Source organism: Branchiostoma belcheri, unplaced genomic scaffold (assembly GCF_001625305.1).
Source record: "Branchiostoma belcheri isolate BF01 breed outbred unplaced genomic scaffold, Haploidv18h27 scaffold116, whole genome shotgun sequence".
Lineage (NCBI taxonomy): Eukaryota > Metazoa > Chordata > Leptocardii > Amphioxiformes > Branchiostomatidae > Branchiostoma > Branchiostoma belcheri.
This window is the reverse complement of record NW_017802558.1, coordinates 665,531-688,030: the sequence shown is the minus strand read 5'-3', so window position 1 is coordinate 688,030 and position 22,500 is coordinate 665,531. Positions and strand designations below refer to the sequence as shown.

Here is a 22,500-nt window from a genome sequence, read left to right as displayed (position 1 = left end):
ACCTTCACTGATGTTATACCTAAATGTCTTGCATTCATAATCTTCACATTTGATTAATATTTTAGATGATAAACACAACAAAGTTAGGTACTCTTGGGAGTATAATAATAATAACCTTCATGTTGAGAGGGGATGTGAAAAGAATACATGATCAGTCTGTGGATTTCAACCTAGGGATAACTTAGTAGTTGATTACGTCATGATCATAGATTTTGTTAGCCCAAATGATGGATTCCATGACCAAGGACTTTGAAATTCGGTCATGACTGGTGAAATTCCCGTAATCTAGTCCCTTCCAGGTGGTAATATTCCTGTACAAGAAACCCAACCCCTGCCTAGCTTGCCTGACTGAGCATTACTGGGGGCAAAAGTTGAACAAAAAATGGCATACTAAAAATAAAGTCTTCATGCGGACTTCAAAGTCACTGACCTGTGCCTTAAACAGTACAATGATGGGTTGCCAGTTGATGTTCGGACTTCATTTGTATTCTACCATCACCCTATCTCACATAAACTCTCAAACCTCTAATCACAAGAAATAATTAAAGAGACCAAATTCTCCATCCCTCATTACACAGATCATTAGGGCAGCACATTCATTTCCTTAGTACAGAACTTATTAATTTCAGACTGCTGTATTCAGACAGGCTCATTCATTGTGCAGTTATGATGTATCTATGGCTCAATCTGGAGGCACGTGTACAAAATAAAGCTTTGTAATAAGCGCTCAAAGGTGAGAAACATTAAGATAATAACAAGAAAAATTAATCAAAAATAGTTGCCTTTTTGGAAGTGACAAATCTCCAAAAACCAAAAATATTGTTTTCCCAAATTGCATACAGTTGTATTTGCAATACAATTCATTGTATTTGCAACACAACATTGCCCTATGAGACTGATGAATTGCCTAATGCCCAATCTAAAATGACTCAAATTAATCAATGATTACATCTGCATGCACACTCCTATTAACTCCTACTGATATGTACCAATTTTCCTATATATTACGCACAACTATCCGTCTGTTGCACCCTTCAATTCCAACTGTGAAACTCCACATGGCCAATGATCCGACACACGTTCTTGACTAACTTCTAGCAAGTGCTTTTGCCCCAAACTCCTTCCGAGTATGGAGATTACTGTAAATCACTTTACATTTGCAGTCTGAGAAAAAAAATGACATGTTTGCGGAACGATACGTTTTCGGTGGCGGCAGGTGCAGCAAAAATAAAGTTTGCAAATGATTTGTTCACTGAAATGATACTGTAAGTTCGTGGTAAGAAGAAGTGCCAGTGATGTGTGAATTTAGAAGTACACTGTACATGCACCACGCAAAAATTGTGATGTACAGTACTACTCTGGATACCTTGGCTAACAAAATGTGTAATAAGATGCATGGTAAAGACTGCACAAATGCTTTTCACTGCACATGCATGTCACCACATGGGTTTGACATTGTCAGAGTGTAATCTCTAAACAGATCTTTTGGTGGCAAAGACAGTATCATTCAAAACTGCCAGGCTGTATCCATTTGCCAGACAGTTACCATTTCGAGGGTACGTGGCGAAATGGTAATTTGATACTGTCTTAAAATTTGCAGCCACCAAAAGATCTTGGAGATTGTCTAACAAAGTGTACAAAAGTCAACATGTTGCCAGCTATACATTGTATTAAAATACAGGTCACAAAACTCTAATCTGCAAGAAACCAGACCCTGGGCATTTTGGCTCATCAAAGTATGACGTTAAAATGTTTTGTAATGTTTGTAAACATACAGAATGATGATGACATTTTAGGGCAGCAGAATGTCTTAATGTTACTTAAGTGTTGAAAAGAACTTAAGGACTTAAAGGTGAGAACAATGGTATATCCCAATACCAATGTCTATTAATAATATATGATACTTATTTAATAAGACAGTCCGAAGCCTAAGACTTGTTTAATCCAAAGTAAACGTCTTATGTCAAAGGCTTGGTAAGAAATGCCTGCTATCTTCTGTCAAAAATCCTCCCAGAATTTTAATTTTCAAAAAAACGATAAATGTTACAGGATCCCAATTGATTCTAATTTTTGTTTGAGTATATTGATTCAAACCTACAATAAGGTCATAGCTACTTATGTACAAAATTCACTTAATTTGAAGCATTATTCAATATCAACCATGAGTAATCCATCAAGATGCCAAATTTATATTTTGTAATCGATCAAAAAGTATTTAATCCTGACAAAGGAATATCAGACATAATCTAATCATGGCAAAAGGTCATCTAACAGCTCTTGAATTGAAAAGGCAATCTTTGAATCCTGGAGATGAAGCAACTATAATTGCATTTTGAACTGTAATTTTGTTATTCAGTATGATGTTATACGAGTTTAACAATTTGTCACTCTAGTCTAGACACTGAATATGAATTTGTCAAAATTCATATTATACACAGTATACATATAGTATACAAAAGTATGTGTTATCTACATTCAGGCTACCAAGATTACTTCGGATCTAAATAATTCTGGTATTTAGTAACTCCGCGAAGCAAATTTATGGATGGAAAGATTAGCACAAAAAGCAGGGTCAGAGCTTCTGGGATGGATTCAGGAAGAGGACTATTAACTTTTTAGTGGTGGATAACGGTCAAGTAATTGTTTTTCCACAATATGATTTTAGTATCAACAAAAAATGATAAAGGCTTGAATGAAAATTTCCACACGTATACGTCAAAAAACATGTATCTTATATTTTGTATACATACAGTACACATACACATACATGTACAGTACATGTAACATTATATACAGTGATGTACACATATAGTATACAGTATACATATAGTATGATTCCAAATTACTGTGTGACTTAACTACCAGTTGATGACGCATCAAAAATATAGATTCAACAACTATTTTTATGTCAGCAGTTTTTTGCAGATATGAAGAGAGATGAAGAGAGCTCTACAGATACAAGTAGCACATCCAGGTAATAAGATATGCCAAAAAACAGTTACTCAATTGACTGGATATGATCAGACGTTTCAGGTAGCATCCACTATCTTTGATCAGTCTCACTGTATGTACGTAGTGGATGCTACCTGAAATGTTTGATCATTTCCAAAATCATATCCAGTTGCTTGAGTAACTTTTTTTTTTTTGGCATAGTCTTTCCCAATGAGCCAATTTTGGCTTTTGTAGTACATCTTACTTCCAAAAGTTGACATCATGATAAAATACTTGCCTCTCATGTAATCATTATATTTTTCATGTGGCCTAGATAGCAGAGTCTGTATTGTTTTAACATGACCCGGGAGACAATACTCCTATTAAATACTGCCCATTTGTCTGGGCCATGGCAATAGCTACAGAGGCAACATAAAGGGGATTATAAGCACCTATAAGGGCCCTGTGCCTGTTAAATTGGTCTCCAGCTGGACTTAGTGAGCTGTGCTGATAATCTGAAGGTGATTAACCGACTGGACTTTTCCCACCAACTGGTCAGGTGGAGTTGACTGAACTTTGACGTCCTGCCAAACACTAAAATAAAGTCATGTCTCTGTACCACCCAACTACTGTCATGTATTTTGTGATCAACATGCAAAACAATGCATATAACAGATTGAAGTGACTCTTTTTACACAACCAAGGGTTTTATTCAGCCGATGTTTTGTCTGTCACCTTCCTCTGGGCACATTTTATTGCTACAATAGATGCGATCCCAAATGCAAATATTTACAAGTAACGTCTGTGTCCATAATATCACCAGGGTCCGTAATATCGCCACCTTGAGAAATAGTGTGCTTAAAGATATTTTTACTGCAACATACCCTAGATATGTACATTTGATGTGTGAAGGAGTGCATACCAAAAGTATGTTGCAGTAAAAATATCTTAAAGCACACTATTTCTCAAGGTGGCGATATTATGGACCCTGGTGATATTATGGACACGGCTGTTACATATCTACATGGTTATAGGGAATAGTATCTATTCTATAGTATCTACAATGCAGTCCCAAACGTACAGGAGCGTGATATACAATTACATAATTGTTGTCAAATAAAGAAAAGAACAAAACAACAGTTACAGGAAACAGTATCTACAATGCTTAATAAATCCCTTGGTTGTGTAAAAAGAGTGTCTTCATTCAGTGACTTACATGTACCAACCCGATCAAACTATTCACAGAAATGCATAATGACAATGATGGATTGTAAAGTTCCCTTGAGTTTAGTGGATAAATCTCTTGTGTTCCTGTCTTGACATCTGCAGAATACTTGAATATACTTGACTAATTGGCTTGTAACGTTACCATACTTTACTTCCAGTACATGCCTTTCTGTTGACACCTAATGTACATTGTGCATGTAGATGGAGCCATGCAAACCCAATATATCATTGTGAAAATCTCTAAGACTGCTATCACAAGCAATATGTATGAAAATCATTCTTGACGAGAGTCAGAGCTGTTCTAGATCTGATTTCTTTCAAATTTTCTCTTTCTACATGTTGTAGGAGGCCATATAACTGTGAGTTATATATAAAATGTTGTATCTAATTATTAACATCAAGTAGTCAAAGTTAGTGTAAGCTAAACATCTTACAGATGATATTGCAATTCATAATCACACTTAAAGGATCCATATACAGCCTCCAGTTTAATTCCGTACTCATTCCCATATCTCAGCAGATGGGCTAATATCATAAACTATACATGTCATGACTATGTAGGTAAAAATGATGTAAGAAATACGTTGCAGCCATCGAGGACCCCTAGGCCTTGGGGATTAACCCAATTCTGCAATTCATATAATTCTGGCTTCAGTTCCCAGAATTCTGTTCCCAGAATTCTGCAGAATTCGGTTAATCCCCAAGGGGTCCTCCATGGCTGCCACATATTTCTTACATCATATAGATTGTTTACGATATTAGCCCATCTAGATGTAGATGTAAGGTTGCTGAGATATGGAATTTAGTCCGGAATTAAACTGGAAGTGTGGTGAGTATTGGATGACATTATCCTTCACTTGAAAGTTGGGACGGACAAATAAAATGTTTAAATGTCGTCTTGAAAAAATGGGATCCAAATATTGAAAAATTCTCTGAACAGGGCAGTGGTCAAAATGCATTTGAAAAAGGTTGTCAACTTGAATGTGTGGTGTACAGTTAGTTGTAAAGCTGAATCAAGCTGGTAGGGGGCACTGTCCTATTATCCTACATGTATACTAACCTTGTTTTCAAGACCTTTCAAAGCTCAAAGCATATGAAAGATACACTGTAGAAGGAAAAATCAATGATGTAAAATGCAACAATTACACTATTTAGGATAAAAGTGACAAACAAATATGATAGGAAAACAAGAAAATAAAGCTATGAGAAAGCTGTCTGACAGTCATCAAACTATAAGCAGGTGAGAAACATTATTATTGTGTACAATATGTACATGTACGAAGAAGGAAAGGTAACTTTTCGATCTGGCCACTGAATGGTTTGAATTACATATCTGGAAACTGCATTTGCTGTACCTTGGTATCCTACTGTCAAATTGTCTAACATGCAAAGCAGAAAAGAGTTGTTAGGGGGCGTTGAAGCCTGTACTAAAAATGGGGGGGAGGGGTTAGAGCTGATTGGGCCTCCTCATGATTGCAGGAGATTCTAGGGGCCTGGCCAATGAAAGGGCTGCTAGAAGTGCAGGGCATTGCGAGCAGAAACAACTTCTACAGGCTCTCGTTCTTCCCCCGCACCATCAGAGAATGGAACGAACTTGAGCCTGGTGCGGCGGAGGCGGGGTCTCTCGCCCAGTTCAAATCTGAACTGGCGAGGACCCTGCTGCATTGAGCCACCCCATCATATCTTGTATATATGTAAATGTTACTAATGCACTAATGCACTTGTCCCGTCTTGAGCACACACAAAATCAGTTGTTTTATGTTCCCGTCTCAGTTATCCTTGTTTTCCCTTTGTTTTTTCATGTACTGGGTCACAATTGTTATTAACAATGCGTAACGGCTGCCAATAATCCTACACTGTAGGGCTGGGCAGTAACCAAGAAGAAGAAGAAGTGAGATGCATTTAGACTTGGGGGCATGGCAATATAGAATTTGTACAATATATATAGGTAACATAACAGTTTTGTCTCACAGAGTGCGAAAGATTTAGCCTCGGTACCATCCGTATTTGTTATGCCACTCGGCTAGGATTTTTTTTAGCAGAGCGGAATAACAAATATTGTATCAGAAAGAATTTGTGGATGGCATACATATTATTTGTACATTGATGTGTTCCTTTGTTCATGGGTATGGAGACAATATTTAATGGTAGGCAGTTGCTAAAATTTTCTTCAACTTTATCAGCTCTTCTTATCTACATGTCTGCTGAACATCACAGCTTTAATGCTTGACTTGACAAATTATCTTATTCTTTTGGGCTCCTGTACTGATATCACTAGCATAGAAGCTAAAACGCACTTGGAACAAGACCTTCAACTTGAACATGTAACATGCAGTACCAGTAACTGGTGTTAGGGGGCACAGCACTACCAGCTTCAGTAATAGCTTTTAGTTCCCAGAACTTCACAGCTTTTCACCTAACTGGTTTTGTTAATCTAACAGGACACTTGCAGGCTTCTGCCACTTGCAAATAAAGATGACAACACACAGTTAGGCAGTTGCAGTGAAGTGGAACTGAGATAAGCAGAGGAAAGTCATGCCTGGTTAGGCATTTTCAGTCACAGTCATTTGAATCAGACCTCATGTGACTCAGGTTTAAAGCAGTCAATCTAGAAGTTTGTCACTCACAGCTAGCTAGAGGTTACATTCAATGTTGTTTGTTTGACTCAAGAACAAATTTTTTTGTATAACTCATACAAACTTATCGATGTTTTAGAACTTTTTTTTTTTAACTCTTACGTAGCCCATCTTGTCTCCTATACTATACTATAGTCAATAGTTCAGTGCACAGTGCGAGAGTGCACATACACATGTAATTCAGAGGTACAACAGTTACTCCCATCACTTGCACTACACTTTGGAATGGCTTCACAGAGGTTGGACTGTGGCTGATACTGTAAAAGGCTACAGTGAGTATGATACGAAGAGCACTTTTTACACTGTACCAAGGAAATTATACAGAACAATGTAGTGTACGAAATACATGTCCCTACAAATGTACATGTAGAGCTGGGAGTTCAGTGTTCATGAATACTATAAGTAATTTTTTGCTGTACTTTTATATTCGCAGTTTTCGTGGTCACTTTTGTACCACGAGCTTATCATAATACTGTGAACAAATAATTTGCCGACTTTTTTTGCTGCACCTGCCACCACCACAAACAGGTATAAATACAATGTAGTTTTGCAAACATGTCCATTTTTCTCAGACCGCGAACTTTGCTACCGCAAACATAGTGATTTACGGTAGATGAGGAGCAAATTTGAAGAATCCACAGGTCATTCCTGTCAACCAATCAATGGCTGGCTCTCCACTCATCTGGTGAGACAACATTACTCTTTAAAGCCTGAATGAACATCTACTCCACACTGTGATAAATATACCAATACTGATGCAGAATAGACAGGCGACAGGCTTGGCTTAAAGTATTCCAATACACTTCTCTGCGAGGACTGATAAAAAAAGATTTACTGGAAAATTCTTTCACCGTTGGGAAGAATCTGTAAGGAGAATGATCAGATACCACAGAGGGAGAATCCATCCTGTGGACATAATGAGGTCAATTGGTACAGAAAGTTAGGCGGTGCCTGCATGAAATATGAACAACTTGAAGATAGATGTATGCTAGAAGATAGATGCTATTGAATTAATTCCGCCCATGATTCTAAAACAAACTTCACATTACCCACTTGACTGAACATAAAATTTATGTGGATGTACATGTAGGTAATGATAAAGATCGATCAATAGTCTATCATTAGCTACTTTCCCAACAGTGCAAAACATTCACTCGTACAATTTAGTACAGTACCTGTAACAGCAGATAACTTCTACAATAGACAAACATGTAGTGTTCATCCCCATTCAATAGGCTAAAATAAGGATAAATTAATAGGGCCACACTAATTTAATCAATTCTCGGATTTGGTCACTTAATTTTTTTCTGATTTGTGAAAAAAGAAAACAAGAAAAGATTCAGGTTCTGAATCAGCTCCAAAATGCTTGGTTCAACATAAAAAATATTCACGTGCTCTACTAACTTTGCTAATAACTAATATTAGGCAACTCTTCTGTGACAATAAAAGTGTTATGGTGATTGATCTCATGACATGTTATACACACGACTGAAGGTAATCAACCAACGGGAGGCAAATTAAATTGCTTTCATAATGTATATCACTCAATTTTATACACTCAAATTACCATCCCATGCACCTGTCTTCAGTTATAATATCCAAGGTCAGACTTAAGGTGGTTTTCATCTGTTTAAAGATGGCTCAGAGCATGCTTTACATTTCAACAAATGACCAAGCAAAGTAAAGAAAACAGAAATCTATAATTATGCAAGTACAAGAATTGTCATTGTCTTTCCAGTTACTAAGTATCTGTCAAAATCATACACACATATGTATGCACTTATGCACACACACACACACACACACACACACAAATGTACAACATGCACGCACATACATGTATGTACAAATGTACGCAGGCATGCGCACACACACACAGCTTTGAACTTCTTACATAAGATACCAATTTGTACAACACTCACTCACTTCAAATGTACGCATGCATGCGCACACGCACACACAGTTTTGAACTTCACACATAACTACCAATTTCACAACACTCACTCACTCAATCACTCACTCATTCACGTAGCTCTTTGTAACACAATTATGTTGCAATAAACCTCCACAAACACGTCATGTATACTCCCTTTGGCCGCCAGCTGTCATCAGATCTCAGATGAATTCTTTTTGGTTCATACTGGTGATAGCGAGATGATTGGCCCATATACATGATTGTATTACCCTCATCCCTCATGACATACATGCCCCCCTCCCCACTCCCACGGTGAAGACAGGTGTGGCTTCCAGCTGACTTCCATTACACATCTGTGGCCACCTCATTTTTCACCTGGTCTGTTTACATGTATCATCTCAAGTTCACTTCTTAAGATATACAGTGTCTCTGCCTGGTGTTAAACTTGGCTCTGACCTCTGAAAGGGTCTGACATTACCCAGCACTAACATTCAACACCTCGTGAGGCACTCTACCAGGTGACTAAGGGCAACTGCACAACTAGAAAAGGGTGGGATACTCCTTTAGGCCACACCAATTTTAGCAATTGGTTCTCAGATTTGCCACTTCAGTTCTTTCTGATTTTCCAAAAAAAATTAGTTTCTGAATCAACTCATATTGCTCATATTTCCATTTTTATTAAAAGTTCAAAATTCATAGTATGAGTTATAACCCAGCCTATAAGTACATACGTGTACATCTATACGTTGACTTCATGGCTCCTACAACATTTCAGGCTACCACAGGGTGCCTTCACCTGTTTTGTCGCTTCATATTTTTTTCAGATAAAATATCCAAGAACCAACAAATTAAATTGTTGTGGCCTCACTGATGTTTGTAAAGAAGTATTCTAGACACGATGTACATAATAACAGTGCTTCTCTTAGATTGTTAGATACTAACACTCTGTGGATTACTATATCCTGATGCCAACATGTGCACGGCCTGACCAAGGACAAGTAGACGTGCCAAAGTTCAAGGCTAAAACCTTGACAGGAGTGCACCAAACTTACTTTTGACCCCATCCCTGCCCCAGTTTCATCAATCATATCTCATTGAATACAAAATGTGGTGTATATTTATCCATAGCTGCCTCAGCAGGGAAAAGAGTAGAGTTCAATAAAAGCATTTTCGCTCTTGGGGCAGCCCCTTCACCTTATGTAAAAGCAGTCCAACATGTACTTTTTGAGCCCCCATGAAGGTCGAGGTAAAGGAATAAATATTGAACATGAAAGTGTTAATATTAACACATGGAAGGCAGAAACATATCACCTTTCAGAGGACTGTAGAGTGCATCATTGCGTGTGCAAAACATAACCTTGGTGATCAAACTTTCAGTGGTGCTTGTGTGACCACTTTTGAAGTGCAAAAAATCAACTAACTACATTTAATCAAAAACACTGCTGATACAGTTGCAGTTGGCTGAAAAGAACTGATGAGAAGTATCAAACATTAATGATTAAAACATCACTTCAGATGTATACATAGCTATCTTAGTATAGCTCCACTACCATTCATAATCATGTCATTATAATACAAAAATTCCGGCTTCAGAGAGAGTGTGTATCCTACTTGTGTGAACAGACACAATTTCTCCCCTTTCCAGGAGAGAAAGAACTGAGCAGCATCAAACATTAATTGTTAAAACATTACTTCAGAAAGCTTAGATCTAAACATAGCTAGCTCAGTATACAATGTAGCTCAACTACTAGTCATACAATGTAATTATGTCATAAGAGAATATAGAAATTCTAGCTTCAGAGCGAGCGTGTATCTTACCTGTGTGAACAAACATAAAGGAGAGAAACAACTTAGACTTATCAAACATTAATGGTTAAAACATCACTCTTCAGTGTAGTACAGTGTAGCTCAACTACCATACATAATGATGTCATATAAATAAATTTAATATAGAAATTCCAACTTCAGAGAGTGTGTGTATCTTACCTGTGTGAACAAACACAATTTCTACCCTTTCCAGGAGAGAAACAACTTAGAACTATCCAACATTAATGGTTAAAACATCACTTCAGATGTAAACATATAGCTCAGTATAGCTCAACTACCATTCATAATAGTATGTTATGTAATATAAAAATTCCAGCTTCAAAGAGAGCGAGTACAATGTATCTTACCTGTGTGAACAAACACGATTTCTTCCCTTTCCAGGAGCGCCTGTGTGAAGTTCAAAATCTCCCGCCAAGGCTTGGATCTCAGCGCCATGCGCCCGTTGTTTGGCGTCGTGATCTCAAACACGACGTTCTCGTCCGAGGAGTCCGCGTCGGTGGCGCTCAGGTCGTCCGTGGTGACCACGGTGACGGAGCCCTCCCACACGCTCAGCCCGTTGTTGACCACGACTTGTGGGGTGGCGTCGTTGACGGGAGTGACCGTGACGTAGACGGTGTACGGGAGGCTGTAGGTGCTGCCGTCGGTGGCGTTGGCACGGATGGTGAACTGGTCACGGAGCGTGTCCGCCCCGTCGTGCACATAGAACACAAACTGCTTCCTCACCTGAATAACAACAAAACAAAGTCGTGATAAACAGTGAGATCACCAATCAGAATCAATGAAAATTACCTTCTATTTGCCTCTTCATACAATATAATGCAAGTTCAATCAAATGCGTATCACAATTAAAATTGAGCTGTGTCAGGTGATAGACTATTTAACCTGCAAGTAAAAGTCATCTTCGCTACAACTTTCATGGGTGTACCTGTAGCATAAATATCATACATAATATGTGAACTTCTGGAGATCAAATGTAGTACACATGCACACACACACTTCTGAACACCCCATGTCATAATCTTCCGTCATTGCATGTCTTGTCTTGTATCCAATAAAGGGAGGACATAAAAATAGAACAGGACTATAATATGCCTGTCAGGCTTCAACATGACAGAGTTGAAAAGTTCAGCCTTTCTATATAATACCCACGTATGCGCATAGAATGATTTTCAATACGGCTCCAATGCCCAGGCAACAGGCAGCGCATCAAGAGACCATCACTGTTGTCCAACATTCTGACACAAGTAGCAATTTACAAACTATACAGACTTTCCCTGCACCTTTTATCGATGCATGCTGTCCATATAAATGCTAATCCCAAGGTCTTGACATCGACCTTTCCTGTAGCACAGTGAATCTTGTGTCGTTGTTGCCTTGATGGCAGCAGGTAGAAGCCAATAAGGCCGACCCTAATCACTGACCCTCCCCTCACACCTTCATTTACAGGACCATTAGGATAATGATACCCTGAATCAACGTCAACTGGACACGTCTGTTTGCCCCCCAATCAAAAAATGCAGTGAAAGTGTTGCGATGGAAACACAATATGCCTATAACTCTAAAATATTCCTGTTAGGACATTTTTTTACTATCTAGATGAAGGGCTGACTGTAAGATACAACAGAAAAATTAGTCTCCTCTCTTTGATCTGCTGATCTATAAAACCACCTCCATGTTTTAACATGATACTGATACTTTGCACAAGGTATTTCAAAAGTGGCTTGAAGCTTTGACTGACTATATAGACATCCTGAATAATTCAAACACGTTTTGCCTGAGTTGCGTTGCCACTTTCCAAACTGGGAATACCTGATTAGGATGTTGGAATTGAGGTAGTTGGATTTTTTTTGTTTAGGGACACCAAATATTGGCACATTTTGCATAAAAAGGCGCATTTTCTCGGGTGGGTATGACATAAATGAAATACAACACCGGGTATTCCCCATTACCCTCGGTCCCAGCCCTCCCTTGGGTCGGATCTCACTCCGGCCTTCGGCAATCAGGCGATCCGACTCACAGTCGGGCTGCTACCTTGTATGATACGGAATACGCTGTGTTGTATTCTATATGAACATTTGCACATGTTTTCCATCCGTTATGAGCTAGTCTGTACCTGATCACTGGTAAAACTCCTCAGGGCCACTCCAGGTCCTCTTGTACTCTCGATCTGGCCGCTGGATGGTCCCTCCAACAACTCGTACACCCAGGCCAGTCCCACAAAGTGCCTGTTGGACACCCTGATGATGTTCTCCACCAGTGGGGTGGACGCGCCCTCCAGGATGGTGAAGTTGTGCACTTCGACTGGCACCAGCTTGGGAACAATCTCCACTTCAAACACCAGGTCTCGTGACGTCAGGATCCCGTTGGACACATCCAGGACAAACCTAGAAACAACACAAGTTCAATCAATGCCCACTGTACTCCTATAATAGCCCATCATATTCCTTAGTGAACATATCACTGTCAGGAAAGGCAATACTGTTGGCATAGATTGACGCCATGCTAATACATTACTAATGTTTACCGCATTCAGACAGTATCAGAACTACTATGGTAAAGCACGATTTTTTTGTGGTACTTTTATATTTTTGATTTCCTGTACTGTGCACTTATCATTACTGTTTACAATTTGCAGACATTCTTTTTGCTACACTTGCCGCCACAGCGAACGTATAGTTCCATGAACATGTCCATTTTTTGTAGAGGATGTTAAACTTTGTTAAAGTTTAAATAGCCTGTGACTACCAACCTGTCTGAGAGCTGGTTGGAGGCGGTTTGAACATACTGCAACCTTCCGTCATTCACGTCCTGCTGTGTAAAGGTCATCATTCTCTCACTCTCCTCCTCTGCTGTGGCCTCATCCCCCTGGTAGTCAAAGTCTGTGAAGGATTCCATCATCTCCAGGTATCCAAACTTTGGAGCCTCCGTAACAGTGAAGACGATTTCCTGTGGAGTGCTGTCCGGATGTGTCACACTCAAGATCTGGCTGGTTATAACTGCCAGCTTTCCTTCTTTTACGACAAGGGGTTTCAAAGTGCCAACCTTTGGTGGCTTTTGGTAACTTGCCAGGAAGGCTCTGACCTTGAATCTGCTCTTGAACTCTGTTTCTTTGACCTTGATAGTAAAGTTGAAATCATCCCTGAGTCCGTCGCCGTCAGAATGTTCGTACACAATCCTTGATTCGTATAAATCCCTTTGTGTGAACTGTGTTACCTTTTTACCATCCTTGTCCAGTGTGCCCTCTCTAGGGCCAGAAGTGACTACATACACTATGTCATCTCTGCCCGCATTGATGTTTGTTATGGCAGCCAGATTGTCTGATGTAATTGCTAATCTATTTCCCTTCTGCACAACAATCCCTGTGTTGTTCACAATGGAAATGAACGGGCTTGATGCCCGGACCTCGAGTAGCCCAGTAGAGTAAAACTGACCGTCTGTTACACGGATCACCCCCCTGCCATATGACGAGCCACTGTGCCTGAATATCACTCTTCTCTGCTCTAAGGCCAGCTGAGAGAATGTAACTATTGACGTGCTTGTGTCGTTGGTATAAAACACATCTCCATTGGGAATTCCCAGTAGAAAGTACAAAAGTTTTGAGTCGTCATACCCGGAGTCAGGGTCTGAATACTTCAACTCGTTTGTCGTTATCAGTTTCTCCCCTCCCGTGACCACCTGCACCACTTTGTTCACGACGCGTTCCGGTGCCTGATCATTTTTCAGCTTCACCGTAATCAGGAATGTGTCATTGTAAGTGGACTTGGCAGTTCCAACAATAGGGACTGCTTGGAAAGTAAAGGAGTCGTCGCCGCTTTCTGAATCGTCGTGGATGTACAAAACAGCCTGATTGGCAATGTCCTGGTTGGTGAACCTCTGGGCTTTATCTACGGCGACCTCCCCCGATTGAGGGTCAATCAACTGAAGCTTCCCATGTTTTGGACCTCTGGTTACGGAATATCGAAACCTATCAGTATTCAAGGTTTCGACTTTAAGAAACTCGGGTTTGAGAAGTTTGCCTTCTCCTTCAGATACAACCATGCCTGCATTGGTTACAAAAATACTGTCACGGTCGGGAATGTACGATATATTGAACTGAAAGAGAGAGGAAACCGCACCATATGCAGAAATCTCAAATACAAAGGAGTCACTTATTTCTGTCCTTACAGTACTCTCAAGGGCATAGGACACTCTTTCTTCTTCTATGTCGAGTTGTGAGAAGTTAGTCCTTTCTGATACCACCTCTTTTGAGTTACCAAACACTCTCTGTAGTTCTCCCTTCTCTGGATTTTTCACTACGGTGTAGAAAACATTATCTGGGTCAAACGAGGCGATGTTTTCTAGGACTGTCAGGAGATTCCTACTGGAAAGTGCTTTCTCCCTGATATGTTTTAATACCAACTGCTCATTTTGTACCAGTTTGATCTTCACAGGAGGTATCCTGAGATTGAAATCAAACTCCTCAGTTTTCACCCCCTCACAGGTTGCAGTGAAAGCGAAGCTGTCCGTGGGTAACTTTCTTTCCACAAGGAGAGGGTCCGAACTGTAGTATCGAACCTTCTTCCTCTGCATGTTCTTCTGTGTGAAGGATGTAACAGGTCTCCATACACCGTCCGACTGCAACCTCTGCAGCTCACCTTGCAGTGGTGCCCTGACAATGTCGTACCTAACCGGTAATCCTGTTCTGGTGAGTTTGTTTCGAGCGACAGAACGTCGGGCGTGATGAGAGAGAAGCCTCCACGGGTGACCTCCAAACCCAGGTTGACCTTTTCCTTCAGTTCTAGATCTAACGCGATAATACGCAACACCGCCGTACTACTAATTTTCTCTTTGTCGCTCACTCGTAGGGCCAGCCTCGAGTGTTTTGGTCCCTGATGTACATAAGATATTTTGCCCAAGTTTATGTCTTCCTGAGTAAAGGTGTCGATACTTACACCTGGATCGTCTGATCGTTCCAAGTAACCAGTGTCCTCCTGCTGTACAGGACTGTTAAGGACAGAAAATACAAGTGTTGATGACTCAGAATCTGGATCATCTGCCGACAACACCTCTGGAGTCAAAGTCCTTTTGGTGTTCTTAATCAGTGAGAATACGTTGTCTGTCGGCAAATTTATTTTGGGGGCATCGTTTGTTGGTGTGACTTCTATCTTTATCACATACCCCTCCTCGCGGAGCAGGGAGGGTGGAACTTTGTCTTCGTTGGCTAGAAAGAACAGTCTGAAGTGAATCCTGTCCTTTCTAGTCTCGGTTCCATCGTGCTCGTAATAAATAAAAGCGTTTTGTAGGTCCAACAGGGTAAACTGTTGGCTTGCTGTCCTTCCAGCAACATTCTGACCAATTTTTCCATGCTTTGGTGGTTTTGTAACCTTGATCAGAACTCCAGAGTAGCGAATGCCGATGCTCTTGAGATCAACGTTGATCATGATGTTGTCAGTACTAAGACTAGCTCGCCCCCCTTCTTCCACAGAAAGAGGATTTATTGTCATATAGCTGTCGGAAATTTCTGCACGGGCCTCTTCCTGTGAAATTGTGGAGGACATTACGGTCGTTGGCACAGTTGGAAACTCGGGGGTAGCACATACGATGTCCAGCCTTTCCGTGGCCAGTGCGTCCCGCAATGTGACCTCTTGTTTGTTGACCTTCAGGTTTTTCATGCAACCAATGTAAGACCCTCCCCTGTCTTGTCGGTCCAAAATCGACGACAGACCATCTCCCCGTGCGGACAAGCGCATGTTAGTGTTTACGCCTCCGATGAAAGTGTAACTCAGTAAATCCAAGTAACGATTGTCTCCCCAGTCCACCTGCATTGTTTCCGGCTTCAGGTCAATAGTCAACTCGAAGAAGGTTGCTGTGAATCTGAATTCTATACTGTGCCATACTCCGTCACTGACGTAATACTTGGATGCAAATTCAATCATTCCATTTCCTTTATCCATTAGGATGTTCACCCGACCTCCATTTAGTTCCAACGCGATGAAGTCAGAACTGAGTGGCGCACCCGAGCCGTACAGTAAAATCCCACTCTTGGCGACGGTCTTGAACACGCACTCAAAGGAGCCTGACTCTACCGAACTCCACTTTTCCAGGGCAATGTAAGAAGTGTCACTTAAAAAAGACATAGGGTCTTCTGACGTCACAAAGAATTCCCTGCTGCAACCAGGCGTGACTCCTGAAACTATCCTTTCCTCGCTCGACACAAGGGAGCTAAGTAGGTTATAGCCGTTGAACGTTGCGTCGGAAATACATCCTCGGAAAGGCTGTGACGAACTGAGGTAGCGTGAGTGGTGTGTCCCGTCCCCGCCCACGTAAAAGCCGTTGTGGATGTTGAGTTCGTAGAACCCCACCGGCGTGTTCACAGTTGACGTGTACTTCTGGTCCACGATCAATGACACCTTCTCTGCCTGCCGTTTCACCCTGACCTGGAAGACAGACGAAAAAATGTCCAGATGATGCATGATATACAAAATGACTATTATACTGGTGGACATACCAACCACTAATAAGTATGCCAGCCCTAAAATAAAACAAGAAACAGTCATGCTTTGAAGTATCAGAGTTACCAACCAAGAATTGAGGTGTTCAAAAACTCCAAGAACTATTGTGGAGTGGAACTCGTTGCCACCAACCACAGAGTTGGGGCATCATCACTAGAAAGCTTTAAACGAGGATCCTCCAAACAAATGTGCAAGATTGGGTATGGGTGTAACAGGTTGTCCGGTGTAAAATAGCCAGCTACTGCCACACCAGGTGCCTGTGAAGCTGGTGTGCCAAATCCGGTATTCAAATTTTTGAAAGCAATGCACATGGCACAGGCGAAATGCGTCCGAATTATTCCGTAAAGTACGGCCCGCTCCAGAACACCGTTATCAAAGGTTATCACGGCCAGGGTATGATATACATTGTAAAGATACAGACCTCGTGCCACTCCAGGTCGTTGACCCTGATGCCAGGTCTGGACTCCTGCAGGACCTCCCCTCCTCCCAAATCTATCCTGATCCGGACCCTCCCGGCGTTCAGCTCCACGATCAGGTAGTCCGTCTTCCCCTCAGCGAGCAGGACCAGGCCGTTCCTCTGGCTGGTGCGGAAGCGGAGGTAGCAGTCCGTCTGACTGTTGGCGTCGTCAATCTTCACGTGGATGTGGTCGGCGCCGTAGAAGGAGGCTGCGATAGAAAAAAGACAAAGGCAAAGAATTACCACTTCAGACATTTCTAGGTAGAAAATTGAAATTCATGGAAATGCTACCTTAATTGTATCTTTAGCATTCAGTAAGGATAGACTATTTGTAGTGACACATTAAATTTCATTTAAGGATAACACCATTAGGATTTGTTCAGTGATTATGTGGAGTTGAAATAAGTTTTGGGTTTCCTAAGAAGAACATGTAAGTGTGACTAGCCAATGAAATTAGAAATTCAAGTTTACATGTTTTGAAAAAATTCTCGTGGAACAGTTTGCTATATTTCTGATGAACAACCCCCTCTTTTAATAGTTTTTATTTTACTTATCATTTTCTATTTTGAATGACATAGCCTCCCCCGAGGATATTGAATAACGAGTTTATGTTATTTTAATTGTTCATGATTTAAAGTGTATTAGAGATTTTAAACAGGTAGTTAGCCGAATATTTTCTTTCAATCTCAGAGTCAGACCACTTTGTGAACTGATAGATGTGTCAAATAATACTACTGACTGGGGAACCACATGGCAAACTCTCTAAAGATGACTTCAGACAAAGTCCAGACTCCAAACTCACTGATATCCTTCACATTATTGCCAAGACCAAAATCCTTCACACACACACTGTATCAAGATACAATCTACTGTCCAGGGCAAGGAAGAATAAGAATCATGGTTTTATCAGTCTGAAGACTCTATAATAAAGGAAGTTCTGTGCACAAAGTCCCAAGGCGACCAAAGGTCACCTTCCCCCAGGTGTGGGAGGGAGGAATTCAATCATCTGCCCATTATAAGATCAGCAAGATTGGTCAAGAAAACAGCCAAGAAAATCACCAGGCAAGAAATGTCTTTCAAAACACTTAATTGGGCAGTTATCCCCAATGGGACAAGTTCAGTTTCACAAAGACCAGATGCTCCAGACCAAACTCTGGCTATTGTGGACATAAATCAGCTGCAGTTTAGGAGTCAGATGGGACCTGATCACGGCTAAAGGACAGGAACTTGAGTTTGCCTTGAAAATGCCATTGCTTACAATGAACCAAAGATCTGTACTTTCTTCTTCGCATGAGGTCATGTTATGTCGGTGAATAAGACAACTGGACCTGATCACTCTAAAAGACAGATACTTGAGTCTATTTTGACACTGCCAAGCTCACACAATGAGCCAAGATCTGTAAGTTAGTTCTTCTTAATTCTTAGTTTTACTGCAAAGCAGGAGGTAATGTTATTTTGGTGAACAGGAAACTTGATAATAAATGGATTTTATCAATCCAAAATGGGTCTTTTATGGTAGATGAGTGACTGTCCTAAAGCACATCAAATACAATCATCATACCACAAGTCATGTATGTGCACATATGATATTCTTCCGCAAAAATGTTCAAACTGCACCCATTTCTTCTAAAATCTATGACAATCATATCATATTATGACACAATCACAGTGGATGCATAGCATGATGCACATGTACAAAAAATTAATGTATGTGACCGGGACTTAGGTAAAAGTAATTAGATTTTGGGACAGCCCTGGATTCATGTGATCCAAGGATTTCTTGAAGGCGTCTTATAACTATTATGGCATGGGGGAGGGTGTAGGGGCCTTACTGGGGATAACTATAAACTTGGCCTGTTCCAGACAAAATGTGACCATGCATGTAAACTAGGTCAGTAGCCAGTCCAGTCCTAATGTCTTGTGAGATGTTGTGAGAAATAGGGATCTTGTGCCCAATTTACAGTATTCATTTAATTCCTAGGCATGAAATTTCATCGTATCTAAGATGCAAAGTATTAAGAATGACTTGAAGCAGAGTTCAATGGGTCAGCATTTCACCAAACTGCCTCGGAGGTAAAGTCAATGAAATATAGGTTGTACTTGTATTTCTTACAAGTTAAAGCCTTAAACCAATTATGGTACTTTACTTCCACAGCATTTATGAATGGATGCTGTCCAATCTGGACATATATACCAAAGCTGTTATCTTACTGCCCTAAGTGCAATGGCAACAGCACACATAAATTGGTACCAAAAACCTATCAATGTGCTTAGGTCTAGGAATAGTAATGTGTTTCCTGTTTCTCGACTGTCCCCAGAAAAAAACGTCCCGTGCAAGGGACATGCATTTTTCTAGCTGATTGACCTTGTGTAGTTGACAATTTGAAAATTGTACAAGTTGGGTCACTAGAAAGTCTAAGAAACAAAAAAACAAAACAAAAAAAGGTAATCCCTACCTATAGACTATTTTTTTCAGAACTGAAACAGGAAACACAACATTTTTCCCTTAGCCTTAAGTTAATGGCTTTCCAACTTAGATGGGCATACAAACAAAGGTTCACGTTCTTTAAAACACATTTTGTATCCGGTACAGTGACGACTGCAGTGAGTTATAAACTCAATTAAGAAAATAATTTGACAAAGAAACCCCATGATTCAGGACATAAATTTGACATTGAACAGGGTCCCAAGGTCGGACCTGAAACTAATTTATCCTCTTCTTTAGTTATGGAGAGCGCCGTCCAATCTGTCTGGGTCATGGATGACAAATGGTCTTCCCTGTATACCTCCTTCACTGCATCCTGTCAGTAATGGCTAACAACTCCTAAATTGATGTATTGGGTCAAACAAGTGCACTAAAAGCAATTCATTGGCTTACCTAATCATTTCGTACTATACTAAAGACAATTTTGCTGCCATCAAGATATAAAACATTCATGTCACATTTGTTTGACATACACTAAGTAATAAGATAATGGGCCAAACTTTACAGTCTAATGTTGTATCTAAAGGAATGTTTGGTAAGATTTTCTTTTGTTTGAAGCATTTTAAAGAAATAGAACAAAGTCGGGCTTTCAACAAAATGCATTATCAGGTATTCCTTTATTATGTTATAGTTAGCTTAATTACTACTACTTGACAAGGATGCAAAGTTTCTCCTTCCTTAAAACATGCATGCATGTGACAGGAATTTCAAGTCCCCATTGTGAAGCATCAGTGTATTACTATTACTATAGTATTAGGGCTGACAAACGTGAAAAGAATGCGAGGCCACTAATTTCCACACAGACAAGTACTGTAAAATAACCTAATGTTCACGGTAAGTATGCCATCCCAAAAGTATGCCATCTGAGAAAAATGGACAAGGTAATATAATTGTTCATGGAACTATATGTTTGCGTTGGTGGCAGGTGCAGCAAAAAGAAAGTCGGCAGATTGTGATTTACTGTACTTATAATGCCTGCCAGACTCCTATATAACATATGATTTAACTCACTCATGAGATATGCCTGAACTTGAACTTACGGCCATTAATCATGAAGCTAGCTGAAGTAAACTTTCTTTTATGCTTGCATGGTTGGTTAGCTCGGTAACATAAAATGGACGACATCAAACCAAGCAACCGACCGACCGACCGACCGACCGACCGACCGACCGACCGACCGACCAATCAACCAGCCAGCCAACCAACCAACCAACCAACCAACCAACCAACCAACCAACCAACCAACCAACCAAGCAACCGACCGACCGACCGACCGACCAGCCAGCCAACCAACCAACCAACCAACCAACCAACCAACCAACCAACCAACCAACCAACCAACACCAAACCTCAGTAACTAGCAAATATATAATTATAATTATAAAAGCCTACAATATATAACAAGCTGCTTAATAATGTTACATGTTCCGACAAATCTGTCTTCAACCGTTACAGTACACTAATGTATTGTCAACATAACAAGCTCCTTAACAATGTGTTACATGATCCCTTTTTGTCTTCAATGGCTACAGTGCACTATGTATTGTCATCAAGTTCTATGCGCAGAATGACTGACGCAGGTGTACCTTTCCAAAACGTAATTTGGGGAATCGGGGAGCACACGTGTAATACATCCCCTCCTATCACTTTGCTATAAACAGAAGCACAGAGACATTTCTCCTGTGTAAGTTAATGCATTGATCTTGGAATGTTGTGAGACATTATGGAACAGTGCCAGGACCCTTCATAGTGGCCCCTCTTCTCATGCCAGCCCCATGGCACGTTGCTTACACCTTACTTAGGGCCTAGGAAAAAAATGTAACAGTTGTGTTTCCTGTTTACCAACCGACCCTAGAAAAAACTAGCCTTTTTTTGTGTGTGGCCATCTCTGCAAGAGGAACTAAATTTTTCGAGCTGATCAACCTTTTCCAGCTCCATGATATATAAGTGATGAAATGTTGAACTGTAAATGTTGGTTTTCCAACATTGACATTGCAATTTAAGTTTTACTTTCAAATTTGTTAAACTGTATTGTAAAAGTTTTGATCATTAGAGATTGCCAAAGTCTTAAAAAAACATAATCCGTACCTACATTTGTACCTACTTCAGGACTGAAACAGGAAACACAACATTTTTTTCCTAGGCCTAACAGCTTCTGTCAGCTATTTGTGCATGGAACATCATCCTAAGCTTTTAGCAGCTGATATATATGATGTATTTTACGAAAGAGTCGTTATTCTTCAAGCTGCAACATGGCTTCTAATAAAAACGGAAATGGGAAGTCCTTTACCAGAATGCCATTGTGGTTGACCTTATGTCACAGGTAAAGGTTAGCTTTAGGTATTCAGTATTTATTGGAGGAAGAACTAGAGGGTCTTCCAGGGTCTATCCGTACCTCACTCTGTATTTAAAACTCCTTCCAGGAACTAGAAAATTTTCTAAGGTCACTCTATTCCTCCCCCTTTTCTGTCCACAGCTAAGGCCTAAGAATTTGTATTTCCTGTTTCTCGAACGACCCTGGAAAACACTGC

General features: G+C 40.4%; 1 protein-coding gene across 1 annotated transcript in view; it reads right to left on the bottom strand.

Annotated features, from left to right (window-relative positions):
- The window catches only part of LOC109462422 (chondroitin sulfate proteoglycan 4-like), a 134,402-nt gene that overhangs the window by 19,013 nt on the left and 92,889 nt on the right, over positions 1 to 22,500 (bottom strand). The window contains 5 exon segments of the mRNA XM_019758973.1: positions 10,884 to 11,259; positions 12,650 to 12,920; positions 13,286 to 15,221; positions 15,224 to 16,952; positions 17,449 to 17,693. Of these exon segments, the coding sequence (XP_019614532.1) occupies positions 10,884 to 11,259; positions 12,650 to 12,920; positions 13,286 to 15,221; positions 15,224 to 16,952; positions 17,449 to 17,693 (4,557 nt within the window).